The 16,910-nt window shown below is 41.3% G+C and overlaps 1 protein-coding gene across 1 annotated transcript in view; it reads left to right on the top strand.

The window, feature by feature from the left end:
* FAT4 (FAT atypical cadherin 4) overlaps nt 1–16,910 on the top strand; it is a 331,865-nt gene that overhangs the window by 288,604 nt on the left and 26,351 nt on the right. Inside the window, exons 10-12 of the mRNA XM_069242380.1 lie at nt 7,191–7,295; nt 8,388–8,695; nt 13,747–13,832. Of these exons, the coding sequence (XP_069098481.1) occupies nt 7,191–7,295; nt 8,388–8,695; nt 13,747–13,832 (499 nt within the window). The remainder of the gene's footprint in view (nt 1–7,190; nt 7,296–8,387; nt 8,696–13,746; nt 13,833–16,910) is intronic.

Below are 16,910 nucleotides of genomic sequence, written 5' to 3'. Positions count from 1 at the left end.
ACATACTGAGCAGGAGCAGGATGGAGACATCCCATTAGGTCTGTGCCATTGAAGTGACAAATGGTATGTGTGCTGTAGTCTCAGCCATTCCAGGCATTTGTTGTCTGGTTCTTCTTCCCAATTCACTGCACAGTGGTGTGATTTATTTTGCATAATCTTAAATAAAATCCCAAAAATGTTCTTGAAAATTAGTTTAGATCTTCGTTTTGTCAGCTCTGTAAACGACACACCTCACGCATTGGAGGGGGAGACACATTGGTGAGGAGAAATGGGGCAATGATATGTTCATTAAGGGGGATACGTTCAAAGGTGGGCTGTTTTAAAGTGACATTGTTTTGACCTACACCCCCTTTTAATTTTGTTGCCAACAGCCCCTGTGTCTCTGCTCCTGACAGGATGGTCTGGGCAATGTTGACCTTTCATCGCCCTCCATTGATAAATACATAAAGATCTTTAAGTTGGAGGTTACCTCTTCAGGTCGCACGGCATTAGGGAGACTGTCTTTTCTACAACAATCCTCAACTCAGTTGTAATTTCTGACAATATGCTAGACGTCTATTTGTGTTTGTGTTTTATGGGTCATTCTCAAATTCATGCAGTTTTATCTTATGTTTGTTAACTTTATTAGAAACAGTACATTATGTTTAATAGCAACTTTGGTTCCATCGTTGTTGGTTTCTCAGTATTTGCATTAACGACATGTCTTGTGTCCTGAATCATCTTTTTCAAGTTCTTAAGTCCCACTATTTAAATCAGTGCTTTGGACTTTGCCAACTGTCCTCTGGTTATTGTGCTTTGTTCAGTGATCCCACCCTGCTTATCATCTCCTTCACTTCCCTCCCCTTTTTTGCAAACTGTCCTTGTATAGTTAGAGAAGCCTTGACTCAATTAACAGTTTAGACTGTGGTTGATGTTGGTCTCATTGTGACCCCTTCTGCTCTCATCAGCCCAGTCTGCCCTTAATCTACAATTAACATGGTCTGTGTGTGTTTATCGTGTTGAAATTCTTTGGTTTTGACTTCTCTCCCTCAAGTCGTCAGCGTTGTTGGTATTACTGTCCTATTTTGCTTCTGTTTTCTTTGCCTCAGGTCAGGTGTTGGCTTCTGCTGAGCCTGGGAACAACCATGGATACAAGGCATGATGGCTGACATTTTTTGTGGGCAGAGTGCATCATCCTGTACGGGAATTTATCACAAGGGATGTAACTGTCATTATCATGGCTGTAGTAGTGGGACTGGGGCCCAAGGGTGTGAACAAAGTATCAATATACTCTGGGTACACCTAACAATTGAGGATGTGGAGTGAGCAAATGAAGTGACCAGTCTTGTTTTTCACTTGTACAGTGGTAGATGTGACAGTGGAATTGATGACGCTTCATTTTACCGAGGATCAAGAGACGGAGCCCCCCACCCCCTGAAAAAAAACATAAATTCAATTAGCATTGTATTTGTTATAAGAAATACCCTATCTCCTTTTAGACTATGATTGCATATGTATATTCTTTACTTTGCATTAAGGTGGATTTGGGGGGCAAATTTACCTTTTGTAGTGATCTACCTATAACCGGACGTTCACAGATGTTGATCAGTTTATAGAGACAAACACTTTTATATTTCTAAGCACCTCCATTTTCAGGACGATAAGATCAATGAGGCACAGCAAACAATTCACGTGTAGGATAAGGTTTCCGGTTTTCAATTTTTATTTCTTGTGACTCTCAATAGGGTTGTTTCAGTGTTTTTCATTTAAAAAATTGTAAAAATCAATAGTTATCAATATTTACTAGCGTTTTGCTTGTCCTTATAGACACATTTCTTTGTAGTTCCTACCTTCTGTAGTTAATTCCTACTGTCAGTTCTGCCTTCCTTCTGTTCTACTCCTAACTCCCTTTTTGATATCCTTTGCTTGAATTGGTTCTTTCACGTAATGTTTAGTTATTTCTTTCACCTCCATTACTATCACATTTCCCAGCTCGCAGATTCCATTTTTCAGCAGTCCAGTCCCATCGTACATGAAGGATGTGCATAGATGCCTAGCGATATGTTTGCACTTCATTAAGAAAATTAAATTTGATCACTGCAGAAAAAGGTTATTGATAGTCATCTAACACATCTACTGTACTCTTCAGAAAAATAGCAAAGACCTGCTGTAGAAAGATTTTCTACATGAGATATGTATTGCGGGAGTCTTTGTGTTCCAGTGTTGGAAGCCACTGTCACACCATTTCAGAAGCCAAGAACCGACTTGGCTGAAAAATCTGCAGAAGCCCATTAACATATTTATTTGCATGCTGTTAGATACATACTGTTTGGTAACAGCAAGCTGTCCTGCTGTATAAAGCAGAAGCTGAGATAGAAAAGAAACTTCATGACCTACAACATGGCTTGTATTTGTTGCCTGTGCAGTTCACACCATGAATGAATTTTGTGTTTGTTTGAAAACCAGCAGGAAAACCTCCTAGCCTCGATTTTTACTAAGCATGTTGTCATTTGTTTATTTGAAAGCAGTGATAGAACTGTGCTCCTGCAGGGCATGTGTGAGAGTTGCAAATGGCACTTTAACTTTGCGCTATATGCAGCCTGCACTGTTCTAAGGTAGTTCCTGTCTTGAGGCAAAGAACAAGCACAGTTCAACATGATTCCATTACATTTAGCTGTAGCGGTTTTTATGGGCAACGCTGTAAAGTGTCGTCTTTTTATCAGCACCATAAGTTTGAAGCTTCAGTTTGACATGGAGAAAGTAGAAATGAATGTTGAACTTGCTGATTCTGAAGCTACATCATGAACGTGTTCTACGTTGATGCACAGGATCAGAATAGATCCACGCACCTGTTTTTGATGAAATTGTGATGCCTGAAGCACAAACTAGGAAACACAACACTGGTTGGCTCTTCATGTTTCTGAACTATACAGTGTACAGCCTATACATTGGAATGAGACCCTGCTCAGAGTTTGCTGCGAGCCAGTTAGCCACCTTACACCCATATGCAATAAACAATGAGCCAACACCTTGTGATAGGAACAATGTTCCAAAAACAAGAGTGTACCTACGGCTTCTGAGTCCAGTGACCTTGCTGAGGGCTAACAAGGCATATTTTGGGGCTTACCATGGCCCAAGTGAGTCATAGTCGTATATTACAGAAAAGTGCTTTGAGACAGGGGATGCTTTTGTACTGTTTTGACACCAGATGGCACCAAAGTTGTAACAATGTAGAAAAATATGGTGTTTCCCAGTTTTTGCTGAAAGGCAAATATTTTCTTTGGTAGTGTTTTATTGGCTATAATCCATTTTAACAGAAAAACAGAAACACTAGTTATGTGCTAAGCATCAACTCATATGGCCATATGGCCATTAGACCTACTACCTTTATGGTCCACAGACAACAGTTTAGACACTAGATCACATCTCTGCCAACTGGAGTATCTCAAACATCAAAAAAATCTTTTACTTAGAACACTATGGTGTGTGGAATCTGGTTGTGATTAGGTAGGAAGAACATGATGTTATAGAAACATATGATTAGAATTCTTCACAGTGCATGATATAACAGGCTTTTGCATTACATATTTTTTGCAAGCATTTCACAGTTTGAAACACTTTGAGATTTCAGGGGTCATTATGAGTTCAGCGGATGGTTTTTATCATCCGCCAAACTTCTGAAGGGGGGGTGTTGGCTCATAGGCTCCCTTCCCGCCAACCCCATTAAGAGTTTCCAGCTAGTCCTGAGGGCGGAAACCTGAGTTTCTGCCTGCTGGCCTAGCGGGAATCAGGCTACAGCCTTGTCTCCTGCTCGTAATCGAGCCGGCGGCAATGCAGTAGGGCATGCATGGTGCACCAGCACCATCGCAATGTTCACTTTCTGCAAAGCAACGCAGACAGTAAACATTGCAATGGTGCTCACCAGGGGGACCCCCTGCACCCGCTCTCCACCAGCCTTTTCATGTGGGTGGTACTGCTCTGAAACTGCTGATGGAGAAGGGGGGTTGTAATACCCAGGGCAGTGTTGCCCTGGCAGATTAGGACTGCCACCACCTCCAGACCTCTGGGATTTCCGATCTTGGCAGAGCTGGTGGTTCCCAATGGTCTGACCACCAGGTTTGCGATGTGGCACTTGGACCACTTCATTGGCAGACTGGATTGCCATCCGTGAGTCTGGCGTTCTAGTGACTGACATACTCGTACTGAGGCCCAAAGTGTTGTTGCCAGAATCACATAATTCATTGGTCATTTGTTGAAGCCAAGATTGGAATTTTTGCTTCCTAGGTTATGAGTTCAGCTTCTTTACCAGCAGACAATCTATCACCCAAAACACCTTTCTGAGCTGTAACCGTACTCAGTGTGTGTTCCTTTGTTTTAGGGATTGGAATACAGTTCCCTTCCTCTGGTGGGAGAAATTTGATTAGAGATTCCAAAATACCTGTAGTCCACATTGTGTGTGTTCTGTGTTTGATTTCTCTAATCTCAACCCCTTCACCTGGAGTTTGACTGTGCCTGACAGTGTTGCTTAAAGAGACGTGTCTTGAACTTCTGTTAGATTTGGAGAAGGGATGGACTTTGCCAGCTCTGGCTCAAAATTGTGCTCCAGGTAATCAGAGTGTAGCAGTAGAAGGCACCACACCTTGTTTTCTGCTTCCTACACTTTCTGATTTCAGTTTGGTGATGGTACTACTGCACTTGATGAGATGAGAACTCCACCAAAGAAGTTGATCCTAGTTGCCGTGTGAGTCAGGGTGCTCTAGTTGACTAACTTGCTGTTGACGCGGCAACTTTAGAACTCTTTTTAATCTAGAACTTTTGCAGCCCTTGACATTTTGGTGAATCATTCATGCCGGTTTCTCTGGCATGCAGCAAAACTGGATTCTTTCATGGAAAACAAAGGGACAAATCTCGTTTCGCCTACCCTCATCATTTTTACAGAAACTATAATTACGCAGTGTCTGAATAGAGCTTGTCTTGCTAAATTTAACTGCAAAGCAGTATTCTCTCTGTGGCTGAATACCTTTTCACTGTCTGTCAGACAATACTGGGAGGAAGCTCTGCCCTGGGAGATGAATAATTGTGTACTAAATGTACAGCAGCTCATGCTTGGCCAATCTCTAGCCCCACACATACCTTTGAATTACCAGGCAGGCCTCGAGCGGAAGTATTCAAGGTCCTAATTGAATGTGTTTTTTCGCAGGAATACAGTGCACTTTACTTTATACCTGTAGGGAGCGTAGGGTTTTTCTACAAGTTGGTCTCTTTACCATCGTAAATTCAGACTACAGAAGTCATAGATCTTTATAATGGCTTTCCTCAAAACTGAAGGAGGATGAGAGCACTGTTGATTTATTGTGTTTTGCCAGCTGCATTTTTACTTCATTTCAGAGTAAAAATAGTTTAACTGGTTCCGATGAATAGGATCATAAAGATGGATGGCCCCTTCACCATCTTTAGTGTGAGCAGTCTGCTACTCTCGTATCTCTTACGGACGATCAGGTTTTGTTTGGAAAAGGCTCTTTTTCGTAAAGGAATATGCCTGGCGATTTACGTGGTTAGATGGTCCTACCAGTAAACCCCGTGCATTCCCTTATCAATGCTTGAGCTCCATAAGCAAGTGGTAGGCACTAGAAAATAGACATTTTCTACAGTTTAACACGAGAAAAGGACAACTGCGTTCTGGAAGTACATTTACCGGGGTGGTCTACGGATGATGTTTTGTGCTCCTACAACTATTGCATTTTAAAAGTAATCCTTTTGCCAGCCTTGTGTTGTATTTTGCCGTCACTGCTAGGTGGAACCCCCAAGCTACTGCCCTATCGTGCCCTTTAGGAAGCACCGACCCTGTTTTAGTTTGTTTAGAGAAATATTTTTATGATTTTTTGTAATGTTGTGTACAATCACCAAGAGCACATGTCAATGCTTATTTGTTAGTTGAGCACTGTGTGTTTTTTGTCTCGTGCTTAACTCGGGTGCATAGAGATTTGTGACAGCAACCAAAGTTAGAGCAATTCATTATTGTCATCTAAACACAGAAGAGGCAGTCACTTTAACAGTGTCCTACTAAAGTCCTGGAGTAGCTGGATCCAGGCCCGAATTTAACAATAACAATTTTCTAAATGAGTTTTATTTAAATTCTCTGTAAAAGTATTTTGTATGGATATTCTGGAGATCTGGCCAGGACCCTGTTTTCAAAGCCTGCGCCTTTTCCTTTATGCCATCACTGTCCGCAGTCTATGACTGTTTTTATACAATGATTTACAAAGAAAGAATCACAATGGAAGAGTGCACTTTTTGACTTAAGGAAGGAAGACTGTATAATGTTTATTCACGGGTGGCTCAAAGGCCCGCACATATAATTTTTATAGAATGGACAATTTAAGTAATCAATAGTATTCCAGACATAACTTCTCTTTAAAAGTATCGTCAAAAATTAATACGATTTTCATTTTGTGTGTTTCCTGTTTTGAACACCCAATTGATGAAATGGCAGGTATCTGTTTAAAGAGTGAAATCTTTTTAACCTTACCTGAAATTACTACTAACATTACTATTAACTTTTAATTGATATTCCAAAAAATAATTTCTTCGGGGTCGTTTTACAGTAGTGATAAAATGTGCTGTCTGTGGCATGGTTTGTTTGAATGAGTTGTCTAAGATTATCTTTGTATCTATCTGTCCGTCTGTCCATCTGTATATCTGTCTATCAAATCTGCCAGTCTACCTCTGTTTGCCTGCCTGTCTAGTTGTCAATCTCTGTGGGCCTGATTCACAAAGGTAAACGTTCAACTCTTGTGAAAGTTTACATAGTTTTACAACTCATTAAAGAATTGTACAAGTAGTATTTTCACAAGTGTGAAGACTACGCACATTGAAATATAACCATAAAGACAGGACTCTTACAATTACTTTATGAATTGCAGAAAATCTTAAGCATACTCAAAAATGCAAGTTTTCCCTTGTGAATCAGGCCCACTGTGTTTCTGTCCATTTCCTGCGGGCTCTCCTCTCAATTTCTTAATCTGTGTCTCAATATGTATATTATTCACTCTCTATGTCCTGCTGTTTTCTGTCTGTCTTGCTTTATATCAATGAAGCGGCACTCCACTCGTTTTCTGTAAATACATAACTCATTATAACCATAACAACACAGCTTCTGGTTTTATGAAACCAGCACATTAATATACTTCGCTCTTCCTTTTTCACTACAGGTAAAATGTGCGAGTCTGCCATCAACTATTGTGAAAGCAATCCCTGCTTCAACGGAGGGTCTTGCCAGAGTGGCATGGATGGGTACTATTGCCATTGCCCGTTTGGTGAGTGTATGCTCAAGAGCACATATGCCTGGGACGGTCAAAAGTTCCAATTTTTGGGGTGGAACTTATAGCATCAATGTCACAGCTTAAGAGAGGCAATATGGTGGCAGGATTCTTTGTTATATTCATGAAGTAGGGTTCACTCTGTGCGAATTAGATCTCTCAGTTTTTGGTTAGAGGATTTTTGCTATGGTTGCTAGTGGTATTAGTTCTTCAGTGGCTGTGCCTGCATGCAGTGACCTAACAATAGTAGTAATAATAATAATAATTATAGTAATTATAATCAGTTTTTAAACCATGTCATACAGCACCATATTGATTCCTAAACACTGTAATTATCAGTTGTTACTGCGTTGGAGGCAGGGAACCGGCAGGGACCACAGGGGCATTGAGCCGCCCTCCAGTGTCCCCTGCACATAAATATGCTTTTAGCACATTTACACATCAATGCTTTTAGCATATTTACACATCAGTGCTTTTAGCATATTTATGTAAGAAGACGCTTGAGGAACAATTACATTAGCCAAAAGTATCCTGTTTGGTGGAGATAGAACGCCTTGTAGTCTTGTCATTTTCTCCACATGAGGATTCATGTTATCAGTATGAAAATGCATGAGGAACAATCACATTAGCCAGGAGTACCCTTGTTTGGCGGAGATTGAACTCTTTGTAGTCATGTTGTTTTCTCCACATGAGGGTTCATGTTATCAGTATGAAGACGCTCGAGGAACAATCACATTAGCCAGAAGTACCCTTGTTTGGTGGAGAGTAAACTCTTTGCAGAATCATTGTTTTCTACAAATGAGGATTCATGTTATCAGTATGAAGATGTTCGAGGAGCAATCACATGCCAGAATTTCTGACACACAAGGTCGCTGGAGACATTACCTCGGGGTCCTTTACACAGCTGTATTGCAGAATATCAAGTACACATTCCACCCAATGCAGTTGCACTTCTCAATTAGCCAGTAGAAAGTGCTCCAGTTGGGTAGACATTTTGCACAAAACTGTGGCCTCTTCTAAGCAGGTCAAGATCTGTTCTAGCAGATTACATTTGATGTGGATTTATCTCTATCTTTTTCTTTGGCGCAGGTGTCTTTGGAAAACACTGTGAATTAAACAGTTATGGGTTTGAAGAGATGTCCTTTATGGAGTTCCCCAGCCTAGATCCCAACAACAACTATATTTACATCAAGTTTTCCACCATCAAAAGCAATGCTCTGCTGCTCTACAACTACGACAACCAGACGGGGGACCACTCTGAGTTCCTGGCCCTGGAAATTGTTGAAGAGCGGATGAGGTTCTCCTACAACCTTGGTAGTGGAACCTACAAACTAACTACAATGAAGAAGGTGTCCGATGGGCAGTTCCACACTGTTATTGCTCGCAGAGCTGGAATGGTAAGAGATGTTTCAGAGACACGCAGTGTGACTTCATCATGTTTTGTTTACAACAATACAGTGCACATGGAAAATCCCTCAGGTCTGGTGTACTTTGTTGCCAGTTATAGAAAATCTGAAGCATATGTGTATTGTATCTCTCATACCCAGACTTTCTCACTTCACTTCCTTCCCATTAATGGCTGCCTGCATTTTTTTAGTGTTGTTACTAGATACTAGCCCTTCCTGGTAATTGTTATCAAATGGTGAATGTATGTTTATCAACTTAGCGTTATTTTTCTCTCCACTTCCCGCTTTGAAGTAGAAATTATATTCTGCTTGAAAAGGAGCACACAGTACAGTCTCTTTGCAGTTCTCTGTAGAGGAATCTCTGTCTTAAACCAAGGCCAGGGCCTAAGCTTTGTTCATGTGCAGTCTTACTGGTCAGAGACCATTCAGCACCTTTGAGATTTAGAACAAGTCAGATACATTTCATTTATGGCCATGAAACAGATTGAAATCTGATATTTTCTCTTGGAACCTGTGGAGCGAAAATTAAGGTTATGCTCTATTGAGAACTTGTATATTTACAGCTTTTGGTTTGTTCCTGGTGAAAATCTCAGTAAAAAGAGCTGCTGATGGTTTCTGAGATGCCTAGACTTTCCTACATTTTTTAATTTGTATTATACCTTGGAGTGGGAATTAACCATTTTTAGGGCACATTTCCACTTGGAGGAATAGTAGCTTTTTCAGCCACTCCAATGCTCCACTTTTTCTTCTTCTGTTTCTGTGTACAGCCATGATGAGGGAAACACTGTGGTATTACACACCCCACAATCAATCAATCAATCAATCATTTGTAGAGCGCGCTACTCACCCGCTAGGGTCTCAAGGGGCTGAAAGGAGGGGGGGTGCTACTGCTCGAACAGCCAGGTCTTGAAGCATTTCCTGAAGGTCAGCAGGTCCTGGGTCTGTCGTAGGTGGACACGGAGGGAGTTCCAGGTCTTGGTGGCGAGGTAGGAGAAAGATCTTCTGCTGGCTGTTGTTCGGTGGATCTGAGGGACGGTGGCGAGAGCGAGGTTGGTGGAGCGGAGTTGACGGCTGGGATTGTGGAATGTGAGTCGCTCGTTGAGGTAGGTAGGGCCAGTGTTGTGGAGTGCTTTGTGAGGATGGATGAGGAGTTTAAAGGTGATCCTCTTGTTGACGGGAGCCAGTGTAGGTCTCGCAGGTGGGCTGAGATGTGGTTGCATCGTGGGATGTCGAGGATGAGGTGTACGTAGGCGTTCTGTATATGCTGCAATTCTTTCTGGAGCTTGGCCGTGGTTCCTGCGTAGAGCGCGTTGCAGTAGTCCAATCTGCTGCTGACGATTCAGTACGTCTGTGTTAGTGTCACAATTGAAATACTTTATAGATCTACTATATGTTAAAGGGGCACCTTATAATCTAATTTGTTCATTTTTGTATTTTTTTTAAAGATCAGGTAGGCAAAGTTACTTAAATGCTCTAAATAGTCACAAAGGGGTACATATGAGCAAGTTACACACTGGGTGGGTAACCGAGGCATGGTGGTGGTGGTAGACGACATTTAGAGAGTGCTTCAAGGAGGCATGCACAACAAGGCAAAAATTTAGATATCTACATATTCATATTTACAGATATATTTACATTGTGTGAAGTGTCAGGGATGGACTTTTCTGATGTCTCAGTTACCTAAACATGCCACCAAGTTAATTTAAAATTCAGCCCTTTGCCATGCGGCTCTGTGAACAAAATAAAGTAACGTTGGAGAGATGGATGCCTGAATCACTGTAGTGGTTCATGTTATAGACGTTATGTAGATCTCACCTTAAATAAGTACAGTGGCAGCCGCCACAAGTCTCAAGGGGGGAGGCGGAGGGGGACAGTGGGACAGCAAAATAAATTAAAAAAAACATACCTGTCTGCCTCCGGCCACCTCGCTCCTCTTCCCTTCTGATGGTGTTGGTGTCCCATCAGTCCCTGGGACACAAGCTCCAAACGCAATCCTGGTGCTGCTCATACACTATACCTAGCATGAGAGCAACCTCAGGATTGGTCTGAGAAGCTTGGTCTGCTGCTCAGACAGTGCACTGGAGTCTGTGCTGTTTCACCAACCCGGCTGTGCAACACAGCCATGTTGGAGAAACCTAAGTGAGCATGCCAGTTTGGCTGGCCAAACTGACATGCGCACTTAGTGTACTCCACTCCACTGCTTCTCCCCCTCCCATGGCCCAGCCCCGTTGAGCCAGCAGCTGAAAAATAGAACAATAGTACAATATGGTTTACTTTTCAGCTGCTGGCTGTTAGACAGTGGGGCGACGCTCCTTCACTATTGCGGAGGAGCCGCCCCTGAGTAAGTGCACATGCTTGGCACATTTGTTTTTACACATGCTTGTCAGGTATGGTGGAGTCGGGTGCCTCCTTTTGACAGCTCTGATAGTATTTAACATATTCACAGACATTTCCTTCTAGGGTTTGGTAGAACTGAAGAAAAGTGGATTGTTGCCGGGTTTGTTCAAAACCTAATTCAGAAAGGTGAATGCTAGTGGAGGTGGAGTGCAGTACTTGTTATTTGATAGATGAATGCAAACAACTGTCCAGTGCACATCTTATGTGATGTGACATCTTTTATTGACCCTGCTCGCACCCTTGATCACAATCAGTTTTGTGTCCGTAATCACCACTGCTGTCTCAGGCTCAGTCCTTTACCTTGAATTCTTACAAATATTGTACCAGCTTAAAAAATATTCCTCCGTCCTGGACCTAAAACGGGCCCGTTGCCTCATTAGACGCAGGTATCCATTGCTTTGTGTGCACACAATGTCCCTTAAACAGTACTCTATGCCTTTCCATGGCTTCATTAGACATCATTCACTCCAGAAAATATGGAAAAAAAAGTCATAGCTCACTTATAATTTGCAAAATAACAGTATTTATGCGGTCACGGAGGGCAGGTGTCATGGCAACAATAATAGCATATTAACGCCAGACAGGAGCAGTTTGTTTGGCCGTATACAATCCAAACATTGTTTTTCCATCTCGTGAACAAATACTTCCTGCTTGGTGTTTTCTTTTATTTGGTAAGCGCCTGAGTGCAGGCACGTATGAAATTAAATCTGCATACCCGCTATTCAGACCTAACTGTAATGCCCCCCATGATCATTTCAAGTTATAATTCACTGAGTATTAACTCTAAGCTTAACATTCCCATCAGCTATTTACCAACAGAACAAGACGTGAACAGCATTGCCCGTCATCTGTGCTTTTTGTTGCAAGAAAGGTTTTTCCTACATGTCAAAAAAATAACAAAATGCCCGCCTACCTCACCTGTCATTTCCTACAGTGCAGTGGGGGTTTTCCGGAAACTGGTAAAATCATTAAGTTGTCAGGCTTGAGATATTGCAGAGTGACAGCATAGAAAATCACATAACTTCAAGAAGGTAACTTTAGAGAGAGACTGGAATTAGCAGCAGGAACCTCTGACCAACCCCGGGGATAGAGTGTGTAAGAACTCGAGTCCAACTAAAATACAAGCTCACATATCCTTCCCTACACCGGGGAAGGGTTTTCGTGCCCTGGTTTTAAAATATAGAAAATAAAGGGACATATTTATACTCTTTTAGTGCCGCATTTGCGCCCTTTTTGACGCAAAAACGACGCAAACTTACAAAATACAGTTAAACAAATTGTAATTTGTAAGTTTGCGCCGTTTTTGCCTCAAAAAGCGACGCAAACGCGGCGCTAAAAAAGTATAAATATGAGTCAAAGTGCGTATCACATGCGCAAAGTGACCAGTTACCGTTTGTGGCCCAGGGAGTGAAGATACCCCTATGAAGCACAGTGCAGAAGGTGACAGCGCTTCACAAAATACATCGTCAATTGTCAGACAACTACTGAATCTGCAGAATTTTAAGTCCTATATTATTTATTTCATAGAGTTATGGTGTTTCTGCTTATAGATGAAGGAAGGAGTGGGTTGCTGAGGGCAAACGACACTCAAGTAGATGTATTGCGTTCTAAAATAATTTCACATGCGCGGTTAAGTGATGCGAAAAAGCTTTGCTGGACAAGCAGCTGGCCTGGCTGGTACAAGGTGTCAGCGCTGGTTGTGTAGCTGGAAATTAATTGTGTAGATGGCTGAGGAGTTTCAGCCGGCCTGCCTATTAGCGGTGATTGCAGTCTGCGTGGAGAAGATAAATGTGAATTTCTGACACCAAGGTGGCACACTGGAAGTTAATAGTGTGTGTGCTACTCCATCAGGGCTAACCAGACGTAAACACAGCCCCAGCCGTTGTTAAAAAAAAAAATAACATTTGTTCATTATCTGCATTCCCCCTCACATTTTTCTAGATACCCAGGAACTCGTGATATATTGATAGATTTAACTATATGTATTTGTTTTTGCACAGTTCGGCTTCGAGAGAAATGAATCTGCAGTTTATTTTTTCTATAGACGCACTTGGTGGGGAATTTATTTTTGTTAACTGGTTGAAGGAGTGCACGGAAATAACGCTGCACATGGATGTAGTCTGTAATGTGCTGCTCATAACGATTATGCATCGCCCGCCTTTCTGCGCATTTGAAAAATAAACATTTCCTAGTTACCTTACTTTGCATCACATTCGAACAGGACTGGATCTTCATCTGAATCATAGAGGTCTCATTTGCCATCGTGCTGCTCATCTAAGGAGAGCAATCTTTCTTATATTGCATCCATGTTCTAAGACTACTTCTGGCAGAAAAGTACTAATCTGGGGCCGTATTATATGCATTGAATGAACAGTTTTTCACCAGTGAAAATGTAATTGTGCTTGGCGAGCAGTTCACAGTATAATTTTAAGTCAAAAATCTTGATTTTGCGCTTATAATTCAAGTGAAATACCATTTTGCGCCGGTTGGTAAATGCAGAGACAGAGTTCCCTAGTAACCAAAGGGCAAAATTGCTCAGTCACCTGTGTATGTCTCTATCCTTGAAGATTCATGGTGACAGAATCTGAAACGATGATATACTGTGATGGATGTTTTCATGACTACCCTGGATTTTCTCTCTGCAGGCTGCTTCTCTCACAGTGGACACATGCACCGAGGATCAGGATCCGGGCTTTTGTGCTGTTAGTAACGTGGCGGCTTCCACTGACTGGTGAGGACATAAACTGCTCATTTAAAGTTGGCCAATAAGAAGGAGATTTCATCCAGTGGCTACTTTATTGGCTGTGGAACCTTAGAATGTACAGTTCTAATCACAACTTCCTCTTTTGACCTACTTCTGTAAGGCTGAGCTGGTGACATCATCACAGGCATAGCCAAGGTGCCACGGGCTCAGTCCGCTATTCTGAGAGTAGAATTCATATCCTAGTATTGTGTTTAATATAAATAGTTATTTTCATATACAAATAAACTTCGTCAAAGCCAATAGGTTTGGCAAGCCAGCATGTTTTATGCAAACCTCTGTAATAGGCATTGAAAGTGTAAAAGTAACAACAAGCATTGTCAATGCTAATCGGTCTGGCTTATAAATGATACTGCCTCCTTAGCCAGTAGTGCGTTCAGGCGCACAATAACTCATCATAAGTGTACTCTGTGACTCTTCATTGCACTTATGCATCCTTAGCAACCATTAATTCATCTACTGAGTTATTCACCTATTCATTCAGACAGATTGAAATACACACACAGATATAAAAAGCACATGCAAGTAAAATGTAAAGAAAAAAAGAACAATGAAAGTATAAACTTTGTAGGCACATACTCACAGTAAAATACTAAAAGTATACACATCAGCAGACATTAATCTTGTAATGGTATAGTACATAGTGTAGCTTTGATTCAAATTTTCAACATGGATGCTCATCTACAGTAGAAGCAATATGTTAGCCATCTTGAGTAGGTAAAACAATGGCACATTATGTTTACTCATTGTTTACCATGACGGTTTTACTAAGATGGATGCTTAGAAACCTAATGCTGGGCAGCCATCGTGGAATGGTATTCTACATGGTGTATCATTTCTGTACCAATCCAAGATGCCCAACATAAGGCTTCTAAATGCGGCAGACATTTCGAAAGGTAATTCACTATGGTTACCACCATTCCCCATTGCCTGCTTAGTTTAGAAGCTGTTGCTTCCCAGGGTGTGGTGACTGCACATGCAATTAACAACACATGGCCAGCTAGCACTCTCTGGGGAAGTGCAGGATGCTCTGAAACAGTGGTTCCCAACCTGTGGTCTGTGGACCCCTGGGGGTCTGTGAAGCCTCCCCAGACAGTCCGTGACTGCTTAAGAAATGTAATATTATTAACAGATTAGGTCCCCAGCCTTCAGTAATGGCTCAGTGGAAGGTTCCCCGGATTCCAATAATGATTCATTGGGGGTCCCCGAGTTTCAGTAATGATAAAGTGGGGGTCTACAGAAATCAAAAGGTTAGGAACCACTGCTCCTAAAAAACATAATAAAAAAAAAGAGGCAAAAAAGAAATGAAAGGGGGCAAATAAAAGGAGAAAATGGAAAACCAGCAGACGAGCCACCAACCTTGGCAGTAAAGCACTGTTTTTCAGATGGGTGTGCTCATGTTATCAGTAAAATGCTGTCACTTACAGGACATGAGAACCATGAGATTTGGGTTGATCCATTGCTCCATGCTGTTTCCTGTCATAAGCAGAAGCAGAATGTGAATGACACTCTAATGCACCACTGGTAGAACAGGGATGATCTAAAGTCTCTCTATTTATGGGCATGTGTCTATGCATGTATTTTTAGGGTATTTATTTGTTTTGGAGAGAGGAAAGACAACTAAACCTGATAGTCCTTCCTAACAGGGTCTAGCAAGGATTATCATAGAGTAAATCTGCTACACCAGGGATTGTCAAGGGAGTTAACTAACACCAAAAATCTTAACTACTAAAGTAACCTGTGAGATTCTATCTAACAAAATGCCTGTCTCTATGCTTTAATGCAGGAGAATGACAATCCACATGTAAAGGCCTATTGGCTATGGCATATGCTTTTATTAATCAATGAGTCGGGCCTGTCATTTTTTTGTATGGCATCCAATACAACCTTTACTGATGTTGCAATCAGGCTAATAGGTTTTAAAATTGGATTCACAACATAACCACCACAGACCTGCTACATTGAGGATAAGCTTTCCCACAGGCCACCCATCAATTATAAATGCACACAAATTTACAGTTGGCTAAACAATTTGCAAATGTTCTACCTCCAGGGTTTGTTGGAAGGGGTAACAAATACCAAAACCCTTGCTTGTGATGGTAAATGGTTAAAATTGACAAAATACCTGTCTATGTTCTTTAATACAGTGTAATAACAATCCACACATTAAGGTCTACTCGTTTTGACATAGGCTTTTCAGAAAAATGTCAGGTCTATGGCATCTGACATAACATTTCCAAATTAACCAATTAGTCCTATAGCATTTACCACCCTTGAGTAGAAGCCTACCCTCAAGACAACCGTCAGGCATATTGCAAATGGAACAAGTTAGCAATACAATATACAACCTCTAAGAAGGCTTAAACAGGATTATCACAGCGAAAAGTTCCCCTCAATGTTTCTCAGAGGCTGTTAATCAATAATAAAGCCCTTGCCTACCATGGTAATCTCTAAGAGGTCATTAAGCAAAATACCTTTCTTCAGACTTTAACCTAGTACATTAACAATTCACCCTTAAATTCCTATAAACGCTATCACATGATATTCACAATATTTGCATGAGGCCTACTGCCTTAATCATAACTTTTCATAGTAAAGAAATGAAGGCTGAAGCCTTAATCATTGGTCTGTCACTATATCCAAATCAGTCCTGCTGTACTGAACATACATGTTTGTACAAGGCAATACTAGCAGTCCTTTTCAGTGGAATCACACAACCATTGACCAGCCAAATGCAGTTCTCAACATAATCAACATGTGGTTAGAGTCAAAGCCGCTTTCTCTGTAGTGCTTCTTAAATATCTTTTTACTATACTTTTTTACTATATACAGAGCAACTGTTGTCAGACCGAAAACTAAGAAATGTTGCAATCTAACAGTTGCATGCATGTTTGCAAAAACAAAATTGAGTGACACTACCCACCCCCACAAAAAATTAAACAAGCATTTGCAATGCAACGGGTCTCGCGTTTGCTCATGTTAGAGCTGATCGCGTTGTAAACTCCTAACCCGAATTTTCATCTATCGGCAAAAGTGCTTTTATGTACG

The sequence above is a fragment of the Pleurodeles waltl genome, chromosome 1_2 (genome assembly GCF_031143425.1).
Source record: "Pleurodeles waltl isolate 20211129_DDA chromosome 1_2, aPleWal1.hap1.20221129, whole genome shotgun sequence".
NCBI classification, from domain to species: domain Eukaryota; kingdom Metazoa; phylum Chordata; class Amphibia; order Caudata; family Salamandridae; genus Pleurodeles; species Pleurodeles waltl.
Note: the sequence above shows the minus strand (reverse complement) of the source record. Positions and strands in the feature narration are given on the sequence as shown.